At 35.2% G+C, this 18,476-nt stretch overlaps 1 protein-coding gene across 8 annotated transcripts in view; it reads right to left on the bottom strand.

Moving 5' to 3' along the window:
* The window catches only part of A1CF (APOBEC1 complementation factor), a 75,752-nt gene that overhangs the window by 35,152 nt on the left and 22,124 nt on the right, over nucleotides 1-18,476 (bottom strand). For 2 of the 8 annotated variants that reach the window (XM_021072458.2, XM_021072461.2), the window contains exons 2-3: nucleotides 18,064-18,197; nucleotides 15,747-15,890 (exon numbers count right to left, since the gene is read on the bottom strand). The exons of 2 other annotated variants lie outside the window; for them this stretch is intronic. In XM_021072458.2, coding sequence (XP_020928117.1) covers nucleotides 15,747-15,845 — 99 coding nt within the window. In that variant the 5' untranslated portion in view covers nucleotides 15,846-15,890; nucleotides 18,064-18,197. Of the gene's footprint in view, nucleotides 1-8,304; nucleotides 8,395-15,746; nucleotides 15,891-18,063; nucleotides 18,198-18,476 lie in introns of those variants that run through there. 4 more of the 8 variants (XM_005671251.4, XM_021072460.2, XM_084996688.1 and 1 more) reach the window with 2 other exon arrangements.

Genomic DNA, 18,476 nt, shown 5'->3' with positions numbered 1-18,476 from the left:
CAGTATTCATTACTAACCTGTGCAAGTATAACTGCTAAAAAGTTTTACATCATACAATGATACAATGTATAAAGTAAAAAGAAAAATTTTCCAGTGCATCACTCTATGCATATGCAGTAGTAGTTATTGTTATCTGCCTTTCCCACATATTTTTTCCAAAATATTTTTCTACATATATTTTTAAAACACATTAGTTAAGACATTGTTTTGCATGATATTTGTTTGTTCAAGATCAAAGTTAGGCAACTTCTAGTTTCACTGTTAAATCTTTATGCTAATTTGAGACTTTCTCAATTATTTTATGAGTAGTACCACAAAGGCTTTTTGGATCATGGTATTTAAATGATGTAAGTGCAATAACTTTTCAAATTCCTCATGATCTAATCATATGTAAATTTAAAAGAGGTCATATGGGTGTTCTACCTTGCTTGATTACTTTTTCCTTCAAACAAATAGTGCTTTTCATTTTTCTAAATGCTCAAATATTTGCCTCAAGTGTTATTATATATTTTTTTCCTCACATATATTCTTGCAGGATTATCCAGCCAAAAAACTTTCACTGAGAAATCTGAGAAATGAAGTGTTTTCTACTTATAGGGAAATAACCTGAAGAATTGCTCAGTGAGCTATATCTCAACCAAGAATTTCCTTAAGATGAATTTAATATTTTCAGAGATATAGTATGAAATTTTATTTACTTAACACATACTTACATAGCACTCCATGTCAGACACTGTTCTAATTCTCAAACAATATCATGGGTTAAAGACTATTACTATCCTCATTTTACAGAAGACCTTGAAGCCCACATTGTTGAAGTAATTTGCCAAGATCACGTGGTTAGGAAGTGGAGAAGTCGTGATTGGAAGCCAGGCAATCTGGTTTCAGAGTCCATCAGCTTAATTCCTACTCCATTCTGTTGTATTGCATAGAAGTCTAATCCCTCATAATAGATTCATATTTTTAAGTACTTATTTATGAAAAAATTATCAGGCTCACTCTCTGCTGCATTTAAATCCTTTCCAATTTCCAGTCATTTTATTACACAAATCTCATACCTATTGCTTACAGAGAGGCATATTTCTATTGAGATACTACAGTCCACTTCTTTGGACCGACTGTCACCACTTGGTTGATGCTGATCCCATTTCTGTAGAAATTAAATGTCTGGAGATATACTATTCAGTATTATTGGAATACCTTTAGGATAAACTTTGCAATATTTTTACTCTTCAGGTTGAGGAAACTAAGCTTTTTTTTATTGCATAATAGTAAAGTGGCTATTCCAGAATTTCTGTTTTGACCAGCTTTGTCTGATAGCTTGAAAATAAATAGGAATAGGATTGACCTTTAATGATTTCCCTCAACTTTCTTTCTCTAATTACTAAAAACATCACCAAACTATTTCATGCATATTTTATGCATAGGAGGAGCCATCTATTCATGAGCCAAAATAATTAGGTAGGAGAGATAATTAATTCTTTCTGTTGTTTCTATAAACACTTGGAATAAATTCACCAAGAATATTTTGGGGGATGACCAAGAGTCTGACTGGCGCAGAGACGCCATGAAGTTTAGACCCTAAGAGAGATTTCTCCTGTGAAAAATTCACTGGGCTTGGAATGCAGTGCTGGAGGTCCAGGCCCATTTAAGATGCCCTGGGCAATAGTTATGGGGCTAGAATAGTTGTTCATCACTCATAAAGGATGGTTGGGAGCTGGATTGCTGGTATTTTAGGCACTATTTTTATAGTTGAGGAGTTTAAAATAGATAAAGCCCAGTTATAATTGTTCTTTCCTCTCCTGATCGATGTTCTTCTTGTGGGGTGTATTCCCCTCAGCAGCACAGATGTATTACTAGTTGAGAGAGAAAGAGTAAAGGTTTTTGTTTACCATGAGAAAATATTCATTAAATTCTGGGATCTGTGATTTTTCCAATCCAGAACTTGGAAAACATTTATTCTCTCTAGCCATACATCAAGAGGTGAAAACTTTCAAGTACGTAAATTAAAAATTAAAGACTTAATTCTAACTATAACTCCAGTGGCCTTAATTTAAATACTGGATCCTGAACCTATCTAGTCACTCAGTTTATTTGTTAAGAATATTTGGAAATCCCTTCTGTCACAGATACTTTAAGCCTTAAAGAGTCTTTAAGAAATTTTATATACCATCTTCTTGACCTTGGATAAAACCATCCAATCTTTAATAAATGGTTCTAAGTTATACATCTTAGCACGAAGGACACATAGACAGTTACTTTTGGCCATGTGGCATCTGATCTTTTTTATATATCTGGGAAATCTGGACAAAACTGCCTTTTTCCTACAGGAGCTAAAAATGCCATGCTTGCTTTCCTACTGCCCCTTGCAACTCTGGGGCAGTCATTGGTTCTAATAAAGCAAAATTAGGTCCTAGTGCAGAGATTGTCAAGGTGGTAAATTTAATGTTGAGCCCTCCATGGTGGAGGATACATTTTCTCATCATACCAGATTTGTGGTGTGGTTTGGGGTTTCATTTCTAAAAGCTTATTCTTGAATCTAGTTTTCCAAATCCAAAATTTTCTGTAAACTAGTACCCTTTTAGTAAACTCCTTTTCTGCTTAAACTCCTTTCCTCCCTTTCTGCTTTTCTCAGTCAGAGTTTACTTCCATTGTTTGCACATAATAGTAACATCAGCAAGAAAGAACAGCTAAAACAACAGCCAACCCAGAATCAGATACTGGGCCAAGTGCTTTCCATGTATTAATCCATCTAATCTTCTCAACAAACATGTGAGGATGATACTATAATTTTTATTTTGTAGGTGAGACATCTAAGGTGCAGAATGTGCCTGAAGACATACAAACAGTATGTGACAAAGACAGAATTTGAATCCTGAGTCTACGTTTGTAGTGACAACATTATTTTTCCTTGTTTTTTATTTTAGCCCATTATGTTCATTTTACAGATGAGAAAATGGAGTCCAGAGATACTATGTGACTTTCTTAAAGTTACATTGGTTTAATTTATTGCAGAAAACTCCAGGCTAAAGGACCTTTGATTCTCAACCTGGTGAATTGGACATACATACTCTTCAACAGTCATGATGACTTTGCTTCTCAGGCTTCCCAGCCTCATCATTCTGTATGTTGTGCGTCACACATAGTTTTTTGTTCAATTTCATCCATCATGGACACCAGATGGTTGATTATCTCACATAAATGAGCCCATTCATAAACTAGAAGGACCTTAATTAATGAGCCCCTCATTCAGTCTATTTTCCTGAGTAGTAATTTCAATTCCTTTTTAATGGTTCTTTGGAAATTTTATATTCCAAATCTGTAATCATCTTTGTAGCTCCCTTTCATCCTTTGTTTTTATTGCCAAGAGGGAAGAAATTGTTTATTTCCTTACTAAACTGTTTTCAGATGTTCTCCTACCCATTTTCCACTTGACTGTGTTTGTATTTATTTCTACTCCTATTTGCTCAGGTGCTGCACAGTTTACCCATGCTTGGTGGCATTTCTTAGCCTTCACAAGCATACCAGTCACCAGTGCTATACCAAGAGCAATGGTTCCACAGCCAAACCCTCGTGGTTTCTTCTCACAGTTGATGCCAATGCATCAAGAACAGCTCTCTGGACTGTGTCTATTGCAGTTCATAAATTAATACCATATGTTTTCAGTGGTTGATTTGTGAGATTGAAAAAAGTTCTTTATTAGATATTATTTCTGTTATCTTCTACCTGTATACCATCTATATAACTCAATATGGGATAGGGTTCAAGAGAAATCTAAGGGGCCTTAAATAAGAGGTACCAAAGAATCATCATAGATGTGCTTTTACCTTTGGTCTGCTTATGATATTATTGTTGTTTGAGACTGTGCTATAGTGAATGTTCATTTTGTTAATTCTGTATAAAAGGTAATAATCTATTCTGCATATTGTTTGTTTACCTATGCATGTTATCAAGATCAGTGACTTCATGTTAATAAAATCTGTTTTAGGCTGAGAATTATTAGAAGGCAGAACTTATTTAACTTATGTGCTGTGGAAGGTGGCATTCCCCTTATTAGCTAGTTTTTATAATCTTTGCAAGTCAAAGATATTTTTCTAAAAATAGAACAATAACAATTGTAATATAAAGAGAGTGAGTAAGGTATTGAAATTTGTAGAAACGCGGACCTATGGTTAAAGACAAAGAAAAGCTGAGTCGTGAACATAATACATGAAGGTAAATTTAACTTTATCTTCATACAGCCTAGAGTTTCTCAAAATGTATATGTGAGGTGATATTAGGTAGTTTATAGATTGGTGTTTTATTTTAATAGTTTTGCACTTATTGAACATTAGAAAAATATAATTATCACACAAAACCTTTCTATTTATATAAGATAAAAAGTCTACTTTTAAAAATGAGTATTTCTATTCAAGTTATTTAATGAATTCAAATAAATATCATTTTATTATGTGTTTATGGCAAAAATATCAAACATGCAAATGGATTTCGGCTCTTGAAAATTTTGTCTATTTGTGTCAATCTTCACAGAGCTCCCATGTTTGATCTTAAACAAATATATGTTATGGTTCATCCATGAAAGTTACTATTAGCATATTGTGAACCATGTCCCTGTATCACCTTGGAAGACTGACTGTTGAAGTCTAATGGTCTAGGAAAATAGTCCAAATTTCATTTCAAGTAGTTAGTTGTCTTATGGAGGCAGAGATAATCTGTTATCAAATGATGCATTTAATAGTATCATCTAATATTTTTCCTTTATGTGTAAGGATTATGTGTGACAACTACCCTTTAGGAATTCAGTATCTTAGTGGCTCAAGTGGTTAAAAGCAAACAGGCTTTAAAAACAACTTGTATTTTGTAAAGCTTCTTATAAGTTTTTGTCCAATTCATGTAGATATTAAATTCAAGAATATCTTTATACAAAATTAGAAATCACAAAATTTTTTTTTACAGTATGTATATATGTTTTACATAAGGCAGCAGGTAAAATGCCAATTAACTTCTAAGACCTTCTGTTCACATTTGTGATGGAGTTCACTAATGATGGACTACAAAGCATATATTATCTAAGACCAGGGTTTGCTCTGTTTATGCTCCCTTCTGGCTCTGGGCACATGTCTTGTTACACTGCTGCAATCTACAGGAACCTGTAAGTTGCATCTAAAAAATAACTAGATGAAAGCTTTGGTGAGTCCTTTCTCCTTTCTCCATTTTGAGCTTATATATATATATATATATATATATATACACACACACACACATATATATACACATATACATATATATATACACATATACATATATATACACATATACATATATATATATATATATATTTTTTTTTTTGCCTTTTTGCCTTTTTTCCTTTTTCTATGGCTGCTCCTGTGGCATGTGGAGATTCCCAGGCTAGGGGATGAAGCGGAGCTGTAGCCACTGGCCTACACCAGAGCCACAGCAACGCAGGATCCGAGCCGCATCTGCAACCTACACCACAGCTCATGGCAATGCCAGATCCTTAACCCACTGAGCAAGGCCAGGGATCGAACTTGCAACCTCATGGTTCCTAGTCAGATTTGTTAACCACTGCACCACGATGGGAACTCCTATATTTTTGGAACATGTAATTTATTCAATAGGCCCATCCAATTTCTGATTACAGATACACTTTGTCTTTTTGAATTGACTAATATTATAGTAGTTGGAGATCTGGTTAAATGACATAAAGCTGTTCACATGCAGATAAAGACATTTGGTTTGGGTTAACTGCTCTTCTATCCTTTCCTAGTTCAACATATGCCAAGAAGAATTCCATCTAATGTGCTTGTTTTTTAACATGTGAGAAATTTTATATAGTAATTATAGGACTCAGTAAGGCACTAAATCTTTCTGGACTTGAAGTTCTTCATTTGAAAAGGAATAGGGTTGACTAGGTAATTGCAGAGGTCTTGGAAGGGTATCAGGATGCTTGTGAAAAGGAGGCTGATGTTCACCATATTTAAATATGGAAAAATGTTCATTGGATTTTTTTTTTTTTTGAGTTAGCCAATGGGATCCTCAAAGGAAATGTAAGGATTTTTAAAATCAGTGTGTCCCTAATTGCATATACACTTGATACCTAGTCTGTTAATGACTTCATGACTTTTTTTTGCATGGATTCATTTTCTTAAGCTTATGCAAAAAAGAAAATAGCCTTCTCATAAGTGGAGTATCATTTACCTCAAAAGGAAGGTCATTATAAAAGAAACTGCAAAAGAAGGAAACTCTGATCAAATTCTAACCAGACATTGTTGTCTGCTAAAAGCTCTGAGCCCTAAACTGCTGTGTGTTTAAAAAGAATTAGCAGGGGCTGAAGAGGTGTTTGAGATGTATCTCCAACAGCTTCGTACATCAGAAAGCTTAAAAGAGAATTGAAAGTGGAATAATTCTCTCACTATGAAAGTCAAAGATATAATGTCCCAACAATGTACATTTAACATCCTTTAACATCATTTCAACTCTCTGCCCTGAACCCTTTAAAAAATTCACAACTGGTAAAGTCCCACCTAAATTCATGATGACATTGTGATCTCACTTTTTTCCCCTTAGTCTGTTAGAAAGCTATCTTTGCACATCATAACAAGATTTTAGTTTCTGAAGATGAAGAGCCACTTAATTTTGGTTGCAGATTAGTATTTAAACCAACAGATAACAACTTAAAAAATCCTAAAGTTGCGTGCAAAGTCTAAAGTCCCAAACTGTCATCAGTGCTTCTGGGTACTTGAGTCATGAAATTTTTTTCAAGTTTTCAGCTGATAAAATGGAAAACCTCATGTGCTTCTTGTTTAGAGGAAAGCAATATAATTCTTATTTTGCAAAGATTTTGAACCTTATATTGAAGGCCTTGTACATAACCAACTCTCTATGAGGCTATTTGAGGAGAAATTCATTGTTGTTGGAAAACAGTGCCTGGAATGTATTTCTATTTCTTGGGATCCCGACGTTCCCATAACATTCCAGGTACACACACTTTCCACAAAATTATTCATAAAACTGCTCCTTTGTTTGGAATCTTTAGCACCAGGCTATGGCGTTGCTGGCTAATAGAAGCGAGGCTTCTTAGGAACATGAAAATGGAGTTAGCCTGTGGGTGGCTGGAGTGAGAAGCTTAGGGAAACATATGCATGTGATGAGCTACTGGTCCCATCCTGTTTTCATGCTTAGTGCTGCCTATTTAAAGAATTGGTGTCCATGCACTTGATGAATGACTTAAGTCCTTGGATAGCAGGGATGTGAGCAGGTGGCAAAGACAGGCAATAGAAGGAAAAGTTGAACTCACGAGCTATATTTTATTATGAAGTGAAATTCATATTTCTGTCCCTAGGATTTTCTGTGTGGTGGTTTGAAAAAATGTCAATGTCACAGTGTTCTTCCATCTGCTTCTTGCTGAGCAAGTCTAGTTGAAGTCCATTATAAACTCGGGGATCCTAAGTTACTTATTTTTTGTTGTTGTTGTATTATTTGTGGAAAAAATATTGCAATTTGAAAAATACCCAAGGAAAGTTACTAAAGCACATTATACTAAATCAGAGAAATAGGGGAGTTAACTTAATCTGAGGCACAGTGAGCAGAGACATGGTATCCTAATCAGATTTATGCTGATCTAGTGCCATCCTTTGGCTTGTACTGATTTATTGAGGAATTGAATACGTTAGAATTAAAATATATGACTGAGGTGAAACTCCACATCAGAGAACATGCCTTGAAAGCAAAGTTAGAAACAGGAATTAAAGTCTGTATTTTGTTCCTGATTTGAGGGAATGGTTCCCAGTCTGATGGCTGATTAAGAAAAAGGAAGATAAGGATGAAGTGCACTGATTTTTTATTTATCAGTTTCACTCTTACTGGATTTTTGAAATTAAGACCCAAAAATGTCTTCCATGCTGAAAGGGAAGACATTTTATAAATAATTTGGTCAATCCAAGTGGTGCTCTCTGCTAAGGATGCTGTTTTGTCCTTGGCTCTTTGCAATGTTTGTTGCCCACATCATCTAAGTCTCATCTTCAATGTCATCTTAGAAGACCACTCATCATTTTGTCACTCCACCTGGTTTATGACCTTCATAGCAGTTACTATGATCTGTCACTATTTTGTCTCTCATTTATTTTCTGTCTTCCCATGAGTAATTTTCATGAAGGCAAGTGCTATGTCTCTCTTTATGGGATCAATAAATGAATGCATAAGTGAATGAATAAGGGTTCAGTCTTGAGTGGGTCAGAGAAGGTGGGGTGCTCCCCCTACCTATAAGGAATCTTAAACACTCACCCATGTTATAGGAAGTTTTCTTTAGAAACTCTGAATTAACTTCTAACAGAGCAACAGAAGGATAGGAGTTGGAAGTCAGCAAACTTTTTCTGTAAAAGGCCAGATAGTTGATAATTTAGGATTAAAAAAGAAAATCCTTTAAAATTGTGAGAGCCACTCATAGCCTGCAAACATAACAAAAACAGGCTGTGGCCACATTTGAGTCATGGGTCATTTTGCTGATCTCTGGCTTATATCTCTACTGAATTGTATAATTCTGGAGCTTGTTTTCCAACTGCAAAATGAAAGAGTTGGATTATATCAATATTAAACATAACAAAACAAATATATAAAGAATTAGAAAGACTAGCCCAATGAACTCAAACACCTGTCATCCAGCTTCAATAATGAAGTTTTCTTCGTGAAATTTTTCCAACTTTCCTATTCCTAATTGAATGCTTCTTAGAAATTTTTTCTATTTCATGAGATTTTTTTTCCCTAAAAATAAGTAAAAACTTAAAATAATCTCTACTATTAACTTTATAAAGTTTGGAAAATAAGATGAGCCCAAGAAAGAACAAACTACCCTCAGAAATTATATTTTATTACCTTCCAATATTTTTGTGTGAATATTTCTTTTTCTTTTTTATCTTTTGTCCTTTGGGGGGCTGCCCCTGTGGCATGTGGAGGTTCCCAGGCTAGGGGTCTAATCAGAGCTGTTGCTGCTGGCCTACGACACAGCCACAGCAATGTTGGATCTGAGCCATATCTGTGACCTACACCACAGCTCACAGCAACGCCAGATCCTTAACCCACTGAGCGAGGCCAGGGATCGAACCTGCAACCTCATGGTTCCTAGTCAGATTCGCTTCCGCTGCTCCATGATGGGAACTCCATGTGCGAATATTTCTTAAACTATGATTTGTAAACTGATATGTACAGTTTTGCATTCTGATTTTTAATTAAATATTAAAATTTTCACATTTCTCCATGTCTCTGAAATCAGTTTTACGTGACTATATAATTCGGAAATATACAGGTGACATATTTTATATTACCAGTAATATTTTATTGGACATTTAGGATATGTCCAAATATTTTTAAGCTCCACTATGAGGAACATCCTTATTTCTAAATATTTGTCTTCATTCCTTAGGTTAGGGACTGTGGGCAGTTTTAAGGCTCTAAACAGAAAGGTAACACACAGCTATATTGCTCATTTAATGCAGTCTTAAGTTGTCCTTTTAAATTCTTGATAAATTAATTTTATTGCAGCTATATATGCATTTTAGGCCAGCTGCTACACTATATATTTCTATAATCCCAAGGCCTAACACTAACTTAAAAATAGGAACTAAGGAAACAAAACAGAAAAACAAAAACAAGAAAGCTGTTTGTTGAGGACAACCACTGGGATAAGCAAGCAATAGGACTATCATACCACATTGTCTTGTAATGACTTTTAGAAAATAAGTTATATCCATAGGGTAATTAGACAGTGTTAATATACACCATATTTCAAATCACTTAATATATAAGTATCCTGAGTCTACTTTTAAAAGTTTTGAGGGTGATCTTTATTAAATATATATTTAGCTTTAGTTGTAGTAGAATTAAAAATGATGTAGACTGACTCAACATTGGTGGAAAGTTTTCCAAAAATGTTCATCTATGAAAATGTATTTTCCTAGTGTTAAGGAGAAAATTCCAGATGGAAGGAGCATCACGTGTCACAGATGTTATACCCCACATTAGTAATGCATTGTGGAGAAAAGGATCATCTAATGGGATTTTTTTTTTTCCTTTTGACTCTCAAATATATGGTAGTAGAAAATCTAGGAAGTACAGTTAAGAGTGAGAGTGTAGAGGGATAAAAAAAGGCCCCACACACAATTCTATTGCCTGGAGACAAAATCTGTTTACAAGCTAACATTGTGGCACACTTCCCAAATCTATGTGGCATAATGCAACTAAGTTGAAAGTTTAACTTGTCAACATTACACAATTTTTATCAATAACATTTATTGACCTTCTATATGCAGAGTATAGCATTAAGGTTCTTTTATCCTTTAAAGAACTTTGGTAAAAATTTTAGCTGTCAATAGCTAAAGATATCCAATTATTATTAAAAATGACATCACAAAGCATACTTTCAAATCCTCACAAGCAGGTTTTATTGCATCAGTTTGGATATAAAAGGCTGGCCCATGTTATTAAGTAACTTGCAAAATTCTATTTTTGACAGCTGTATTTGTCCTGCTAGTGATAAGAAAGCACAAATCAGTCACCCTCTATTTTGAATTCTTGTTTTGCAAGTATTCAGTATTCAATATCAGAGAAAGCAAAGATACAGCAGAAGCAAATCCTTCAACCCTATAACTTGCCATAACTTTTAAAAATATCATTTATGGGCAAGTTCCCTGGATTGTAGTAATATAATTATCTTTATTTTTGTGCAGATTTTTTTTAAGTAAACCTGATATTCTTTTTTTAATGATGAGACTCATGTTTTCTCTAATCCAGAATAGGAAAACTGAAATACTAAGAAGGCTGAAGGATTTTCCCTAAATTGTAAAGAATTTGAACCTGTGTCTCAGTACGCATTGGTTTCCTCTTCCAGTTAGCCTAGTTTTCTAGCTAGATTGAGCAGACTGAGTCACAAAATCTTGAGTAAGAGTGGAATAGGTTCTAGCCAACCTTCTGGGAAACTAAGGCCAGGAGCAGTTAAAGGACTTGAATTTGGGATTAACATATAATTACAACTATATTTAAAATAGGTAAACAACAAGGACCTACTGTATAGCACAGACAACTATATTAAATATATTATAATAACCTATAATGAAACAGAATCTGAAAAAAATATGTATACATAAGAATATGTATACAACTGAATCAATTTGCTGTACACCTGAAACTAACACAGCAATGCAAATTAACTATACATCAATTTTAAAAAGAATTAAAAAGAAATTATACTTGTGTGTGATAGAGACTAGGTTAAACTATAGGTCTCTGATTTGAAGTCTTGGGTGATTTTGTACTTTTTAGCCAAAATCAGAAGGGATTTTCCAATTCACTCAAAATGATTGAACCAAGTCCTGTATATATTTCCGTCTTGATTAGAGGCTTTAGATCTTAATAGCTAGGTTTCAGAATTTTAGGTTTCTGTGTTACCAGAAAATTTATGATTCAATAGTTATTCTCTTAACAGATAAGAATTACTTAAGGTGAATCATGTTGCAAAGTTTAAGCTCAACAAAAAATTTTTAGTATGCTCTGGCATGTTAGTCTCTAAAATTGCATTCTTAAAGATAACATTCTAACAGTTCTTAGTTCTATAAATTTTGCCAGAAGTTTTGGCCAATCACAGTAGAATTATGGCGTATGACTCTTGGGCAAGCTACCTACCCTCATTGGGCCTTGTTTTCCTTATCTGGAAAGTGGAGATGATCATATTAACTACTTCATAGTGTTGTTATTAGAATTAAATACATTAATAGACACAAAGCAGTTAGAAGGTATGTGTCCAACAAATGTTTACTATTTTGTAATTATTTTTAACCTGTGACCTAAATCCTCATTATTAATATTTTCTCAATGTAGTTGAATATATAAGATCAAAGTAATATGCACATTGACTATATATTTTAGGGGTATTTTAGTTAAAAACATTTTAAATTATAAAGGTAAAATAGCCCTATTGTTTTTTTTTAATGCAAATCTTCTTCAATTATTAGATTTATGAAATGATCCCCATTGCTCCTGGAGTCTCTTTTTAAAATATATTATTTGCAAACTTTTCACTTAGCTTTAATATGTTAAAATTTTATGTCCTGCAGATTTGTCTAAATGATCACTTAGTGACTGAATGCTATTTCATTTATAACAGGATTTTAAGATGGAATGGAATTCTTTTGGCCTCTGGTTTGGATGTGAAACTGTCACTGGACCACCAAACAGGACAAGGAGGTAGCGGGAAATTATGTAACTGTTTGACATTCTTAACTGAACACCTTCTACCCCTCCCCATCCCTAAGTTAAAAAAATATATATCAAAGAATTTTAGAGGAATTTTTGGAGTTGATTCAGAGATATTTGAAGTTCACTGATGGTGTGTTGTGAATCGTAGTGTCTCCTAAGTGGGAGGTATTTTTAAGGTGTTTTCAGCTCCCCTAGAGCAGGGGAGAGGAGTAAGGAAACCACTCAGAGAGCTTGATATGTTCTCCTTACAGCTGGGAACACAGGAGGCTGGTGGGATAACTCCCTCCTAAAATATGTAAAGGTGAGCCATTGTTGGCCTAATACTTTGGTGTCCGTTTGAAGGAGAGGTGCTTGCTTTGTGTCACCTGCCCTTGCAGATTTTACTGGGTCAGAATGTGTGTTTCCAGGGGATGAGAATTTGGCCACATGTAGGAATTGGGGGTGATCTTCCATTTCTTCCAAGAGGGATGCTTGGAGTGTTGAAAAAAGCTCTGCAGGGAGTTCCCATCCTGGCTCACCGGTAATGAACCCAGCTAGTATCCATGAGGATGCAGGTTCAATCCCTGGACTTACTCAGTGGGTTAAGGATACAGCATTGTCATGAGCTGTGGTCAAAGGCTCGGCTTGGATCCTGAGTGACTGTGACCGGCAGCTACATCTCTGTTTTGAACCCTAGCCTGGGAACTTCCATATGCCATGAGGTTTCCGGTTCGATCCCTGGCCTTGCTCAGTGGGTTAAGGATCCGGCATTGCCCTGAGATGTGGTGTAGGTTTCAGACACGGCTCGGATCTGGTGTTGCTGTGGCTCTCACGTAGGCCAGCAGCAACGGCTCTGATTAGACACCTAGCCTGGTAACCTCCGTATGCTGCTGGTGCAGCCCTAAGAGGACAAAAGACAAAAAAAGAAAAAAAAAGCTCTGCAGAAAGAGATTGAAGCCTAGGAAAGTGGCCTCTAGCCAGCACAAACTGTAGCCAGGTGAGGGACCACTGGCAGTGGAATTAAGGACTTGTGTAATGACCCTCCAAGGATCTCAGGAGCTTTTACACCTGCCAGGCTTTTACACCTGCCAGGCCCAGGACCAAGATAAGCCAAGTAAAAAGTTTCCTGTCCCCTCTTCTTTGCTTTTATCTCTCCCTTCTGCTTCAACTGAGGCAGGAATTCTAGTGCGTAAACGGGGGTAGGAAGCTGAACTTCTGAAATCACAGAGGAGAAACAAATAAAAGTTGCCCTCTGCCCTGACATATTTGGGAAGGGAAATTGCTTTAACTTTGAATGAAGTCAAGTTTTTATTATACTGGACTAGACATATTAATTATTTAGTGGAGGATCTTTTATTAGCTGAAAGTTACCAGAAAAATTATGAGACTTGCCCTGATTTTCGTCTGGGGGAAAAAAAAAGAACCAGTGCCTGGAATAAAATTAAATAGGCAATTTACATTATTTTAAGATTATTTCTCATAAAGTTCTTCTTGTTGAACATATTTAGATATTCAGTTTATAATTTCCTCTTATATATTTAGGTTTATGATATTGAGATATTAGAAATAGTGTCCCACTAAACAGATTTATATATGTTTTTGTCATTGTATTTCAGATCTTTAGAGATTTGTTTCTGGAGGGGGAATATCCTTGTGCATGAATATTGACAAATGCCTTTTCAAAAGGATTTAAATGCTTTCCACTACTATTGTCTTTTCATGCATGTTTCAGATACAAAAAAGTTAAAAAGATAAACTGATTTAAAATATTTTTGAGTTATAACATTTATGAAATTGCTGATTGCAAAAGGAAAAACCTTTGCAACTAACTGTACCTGAGCAAATATGAAAAAATGACTACGCTAAGTGTATATTTTTATAGAGTGCAAACTTCAAAGAATTTTCTCTATGGATTATGAAATACCCTTTTATATGAGAGAAGAGTGCATACAAACTTACAATCTGGCATTCATTTTGAAGTACATTAAATTTGCAGATCAAGGCATTTAAAAGTTTATTAATGATACCAAAATAGACTTTATTAAGTATTAAAAATTGATAATACATTAGTATCTCCCTCGACTTAAATGAAATGTTTAGAAGTCTTCCATGAAACAATACTTTCTGAAATCTTAAAAAGCTTAAATAAATATTCTTAATTAGGGTGAAAAATTATAAATATCTTTGAGCATCATATTATCTCTAACATAGAATACTATGCCTTTTAAGACTGCTGGAAAGTATACATTTAATTTTCAACTGATCTGACAAAGGAACACGTCATAAAAGGCACTGTTGTATATTTTGTTATCCATATATGACTTTCATATTCTTTTAGCACAGAGATTTATGTTAAGTTTGGAAAGTATGTGGGTGAGAGACAATAGCTAAGAATTAAAATACTTAGTTTTACTATGTAAAAGAGAACAACATTAAGAAGACAACATTATTGCTTCAAATAATCAGTTTATATGTCATTCTAGTTTGCTTTTCAATGTATCATAAGCTCTCTCAATGAGGTTATCATAAAGACAATAATAAATTACAGATAACTCTTAAAAAAACCAATGGCTATGAGTAAACAGTTTTAGGATATTTTTTCTTCTTTCCTTTTCAAAAATCCTGAACATGGAGACAAATTTTTATATATCCTAACCTGATTAGGTAGGTGTTGTGAAAAAACAGCCTGGGGAGTTCCCACTGTGGCTCAGTGGAAACGAAACTCATTAGTATCCATGAGGACTCAGGTTTGATCCCTGGCCTTGCTCAGTGGGTTAAGGATCCAGCATTGCTGTGAGCTGTGATGTAGGTCGCAGATGTGGCTTTGATCTGGCATTGCTGTGGCTGTGGCATAGGCTGGCGGCTGCAGCTCCAATTCTACCCCAAGCCTGGGAACATCTATATGCCACAGGTGCAGCCCTAAAAGCAAAAAAAAAAAAAACAAAAACAAAAACAAAAAAACAAACAAACAAACAAAAACCCAAAACCAAAAACCAAAACAAACAAGCATCCTAGAATAGCTAGCTAGGCTCACCAAATGGTCAGTCCGTGGATTCCTTATCTAGAAGTCATATTACATATACATTCAGAAATCTCTGGAAACTAAGGCTACTTCCTGCATAGTTTGTTTTCTGCAGAATTTTGGAACACCATCTTGGTTCTATTTCATTGAAAGTCCTGGGTAGTAAATTCCAGCTGCCTTCTCTTAGACGACACTGGCCCTTTCAAAACTGTGAACGTCTTCATGACTGTGAATGCTATTTCTGCTTCCGACTGACAAGGCAAGATTGAGTTGATAGCCCAGAGGAGAAAGAACATCACCTGCAACTCACCTACAAAACTGAAAGGATCCAGCTTTCTTCCCCCCTCCTGAAAAGGAACATCCATCTCAAGAGGTATACAACTGACCCATCGCATTTTGCACCTTTGGGCCACTAGTTGTTCCCATCACTCTGTGAATGCAGTGGTGAGTCTCAGCAGATGTCACAAGAAGTTCCTACCTGGACCAAGCTATATCCTGTGCGCTGGACCAGTGCGCGGAGGGCTGCTTCCTTCTGGGTGCCGCTCAATCCATCCCCGGATTTGTGATTTGATTCCATTGAGAGTGATTATCAGCAAAAAATCAGGTTAATTAGGGTTGCTCACTGAAACCAAATTTAAGATAAATTAAGAAAATTACTATTGCCAAGTCCAAACTTGTCCTTTTTATGAAGGACATCTTTAGGAAACATTCTCTATAAATGAGTCATTAAGTTTAGAGTAACTAACAGTCACCCGCTAACAAGCCCAGTTATATGCCCTCATTAAAAAGAGCTTAATTTTTTTCAGTTTTAGTTGAAATTTTAAAGTCAAAAATGAATGATATCCTTTTCCCACTTAGAATGAAGTCCAGTATTTCTCAATCCAGTTATTTTAGATTGTCATTAAATGATCAAAAACAAATTCATTCTTGTCAATTAAAAGAACATACAGAATGGTTCTTGTAGATGCGGAAAAACAGCATAGTCACTAAATCAAATCAGTGAGGATACTGTGAAAAGATTCCAAAGGGTTTTGCTTCATTTATCTATTCTCTGTGTTACCCAAGACATTTATCTGCTCATTCTCCAAAGGTAAATTTCTAAATCAGAGTGTGCTGGTATCAGTTATACTAAAGTCATCATGCAAACTACTCTGAAATGAAAATGTCACACATGGGTTCTCATAAAACAAGAACAGTGGACCCTCTTGAGTGGTGTTGGAAGGGTCTACTGGCACCTGGGTCATATACCACATAGACCACTCAGGAGAGGACATGAAGTCTTTTGTAAAATCTAAGGAATTCCAAATTTACACACATACACACACATGTAACTTCAGCATTTTATTATCTGTGTTTTCTACTTAGGAATATGATTCAAACCCCTATTCCAAATATGATGGTTGCTCAAATTAACAGATTCCAGGGGAAGGACATGTCCGTGGGGAAGGTCCCAGGCCATGGTGTTGCAAGGCCGTGGGGGCTCCTGTGTACAGAGGGGAGGGCAATGACCTGCTGGGTTAGGGTAGAAATGACTCAGTGAAGTTTCCGTGCTGGGTTTTCACTCTGCTTGATGTATGCTGCCAGCCAAGACAAAGGAAGCCTGTTTTGACAATGATTTGAATCATGCAAATTTAGTGTATTTCACTATAGGCCCTTTAAAAACTTTTCTGTCCTATACAATGGGATTTCCTATACTGCTTTATTTTCATTCAAAGATTCAGAATAAATAGACCATTAACAATGTAGCAAATGGTAAAAACTGGGTGGCAAAAGTGGAACTGAGATTATCATTTCAGTACAATGCAGCTTCAAAGTATCCTATTATTGAAGTTAAAGAATAAAATGCTTCCCAAACTAATAGACAAGCATCATCTAGAAAGTAATATCTTCAATATAATTTAGAATACCAAAGGGAAAAAAATGAGATTCCAGTGAGAATATTCACTAGCTCTTATAAGAATAGGACAGTTTCATGTTCTGCATATTTAAGCATGGCTGTTCTTGCCCTGGACGTTTCTCATAATTCTGGCTTCTGACCCAGATCAATTCTGTTTTCACTCATTCTCCCAAGAAGTATTTCGTTAGTTCTGTCTGTGTGCCCGCTTCACTCTTTGCCTAGTTTTAGGGCACTGTGTTTTATGAACATTTGGCTAACTCAGGTAACACCAATTTCTGTGTCTGTTACTTTGCAAGAGGCATTGTTTTGTTTGTTTTCATCCTAATGTTGTATCTTGACTAAGACAAATTGAAAAGTATTTTCTAATTGTGGTGGGTTTAATAGATAGGTAGCAATTCAGGTTGGACATGTAGCTTTCCAGACACATTTCTAGTATTAATCCTCTTTCTATGGATACGACAAGATAGAGGCAAAATGAAACTTGTAGTCAATTTATAATCCTAAACCTCCGGTAAATACAGCCATAGACACGTCTATAAAAATAATATAAATCCTCTTTAAGAATAAAACTACAAAAGGCATTTTGAAGATTTGTAAAGAATATTAGCCTTTAAGATTAATTCTAACACTTTCACTTTTCCCAAATGTTATTAAAATTGTCTTTTCATCAGGATACTCTCAAATGCTCCCTCAGTGCTGGACTTAACCTGAAAGAGCAGATAGGCTCACGGACGGACTGGGGTTTGATGAGGTTAGTCTTGCGTGTCTTACAGATGTTCAAAGGCAATGTCTATTATCTTCCAACCAAGTTGTAGATTTATTTTTTGCTGAACTTCATCTTCTCCATCAAGAGATAGCAATTTATGGTGAAATGACAGGCTTTATTTGCAAAACCTACCTTTAGTTTGGGTTAATTATTAGTAAAGATGATTAAAGATATTTTGACATCAGAAAGGACTTTTGATCACATATAGGTTCACTTTGACATTATTGAGAAAATCTGTACCACAGCTCAACATGGTATTAAGTCACCTGAAATCAGGACATAGACACAAAATTTAGATTTTTGCCACAATAGACACTTGATCTTCAATGTTGATTTCTCAAAAATAACCCTCTCTTTCAACACTGACCTAATCTAAGGGGGTGAACTTGAATCCAGGATAAATATTTTCTTAAGCAAGTCAAACTTTTATCAAAAGAAATGTGGTGAATTTGAAAAAAAAGTTTTGCACATTTAACACCTTGTAAATTCCTAAGATCTGAGAGTACTGCATTTTAGGTTTTTTTAACGGTCAAATTATTTCACTT

Source organism: Sus scrofa, chromosome 14, assembly GCF_054392235.1.
Source record: "Sus scrofa isolate SSC_HxYL_T2T_F1_AM1 chromosome 14, Sscrofa_HxYL_maternal_Yorkshire_Landrace_v2.0, whole genome shotgun sequence".
In the NCBI taxonomy this organism is placed as follows: Eukaryota; Metazoa; Chordata; class Mammalia; order Artiodactyla; family Suidae; genus Sus; species Sus scrofa.
Note: the sequence above shows the minus strand (reverse complement) of the source record. Positions and strands in the feature narration are given on the sequence as shown.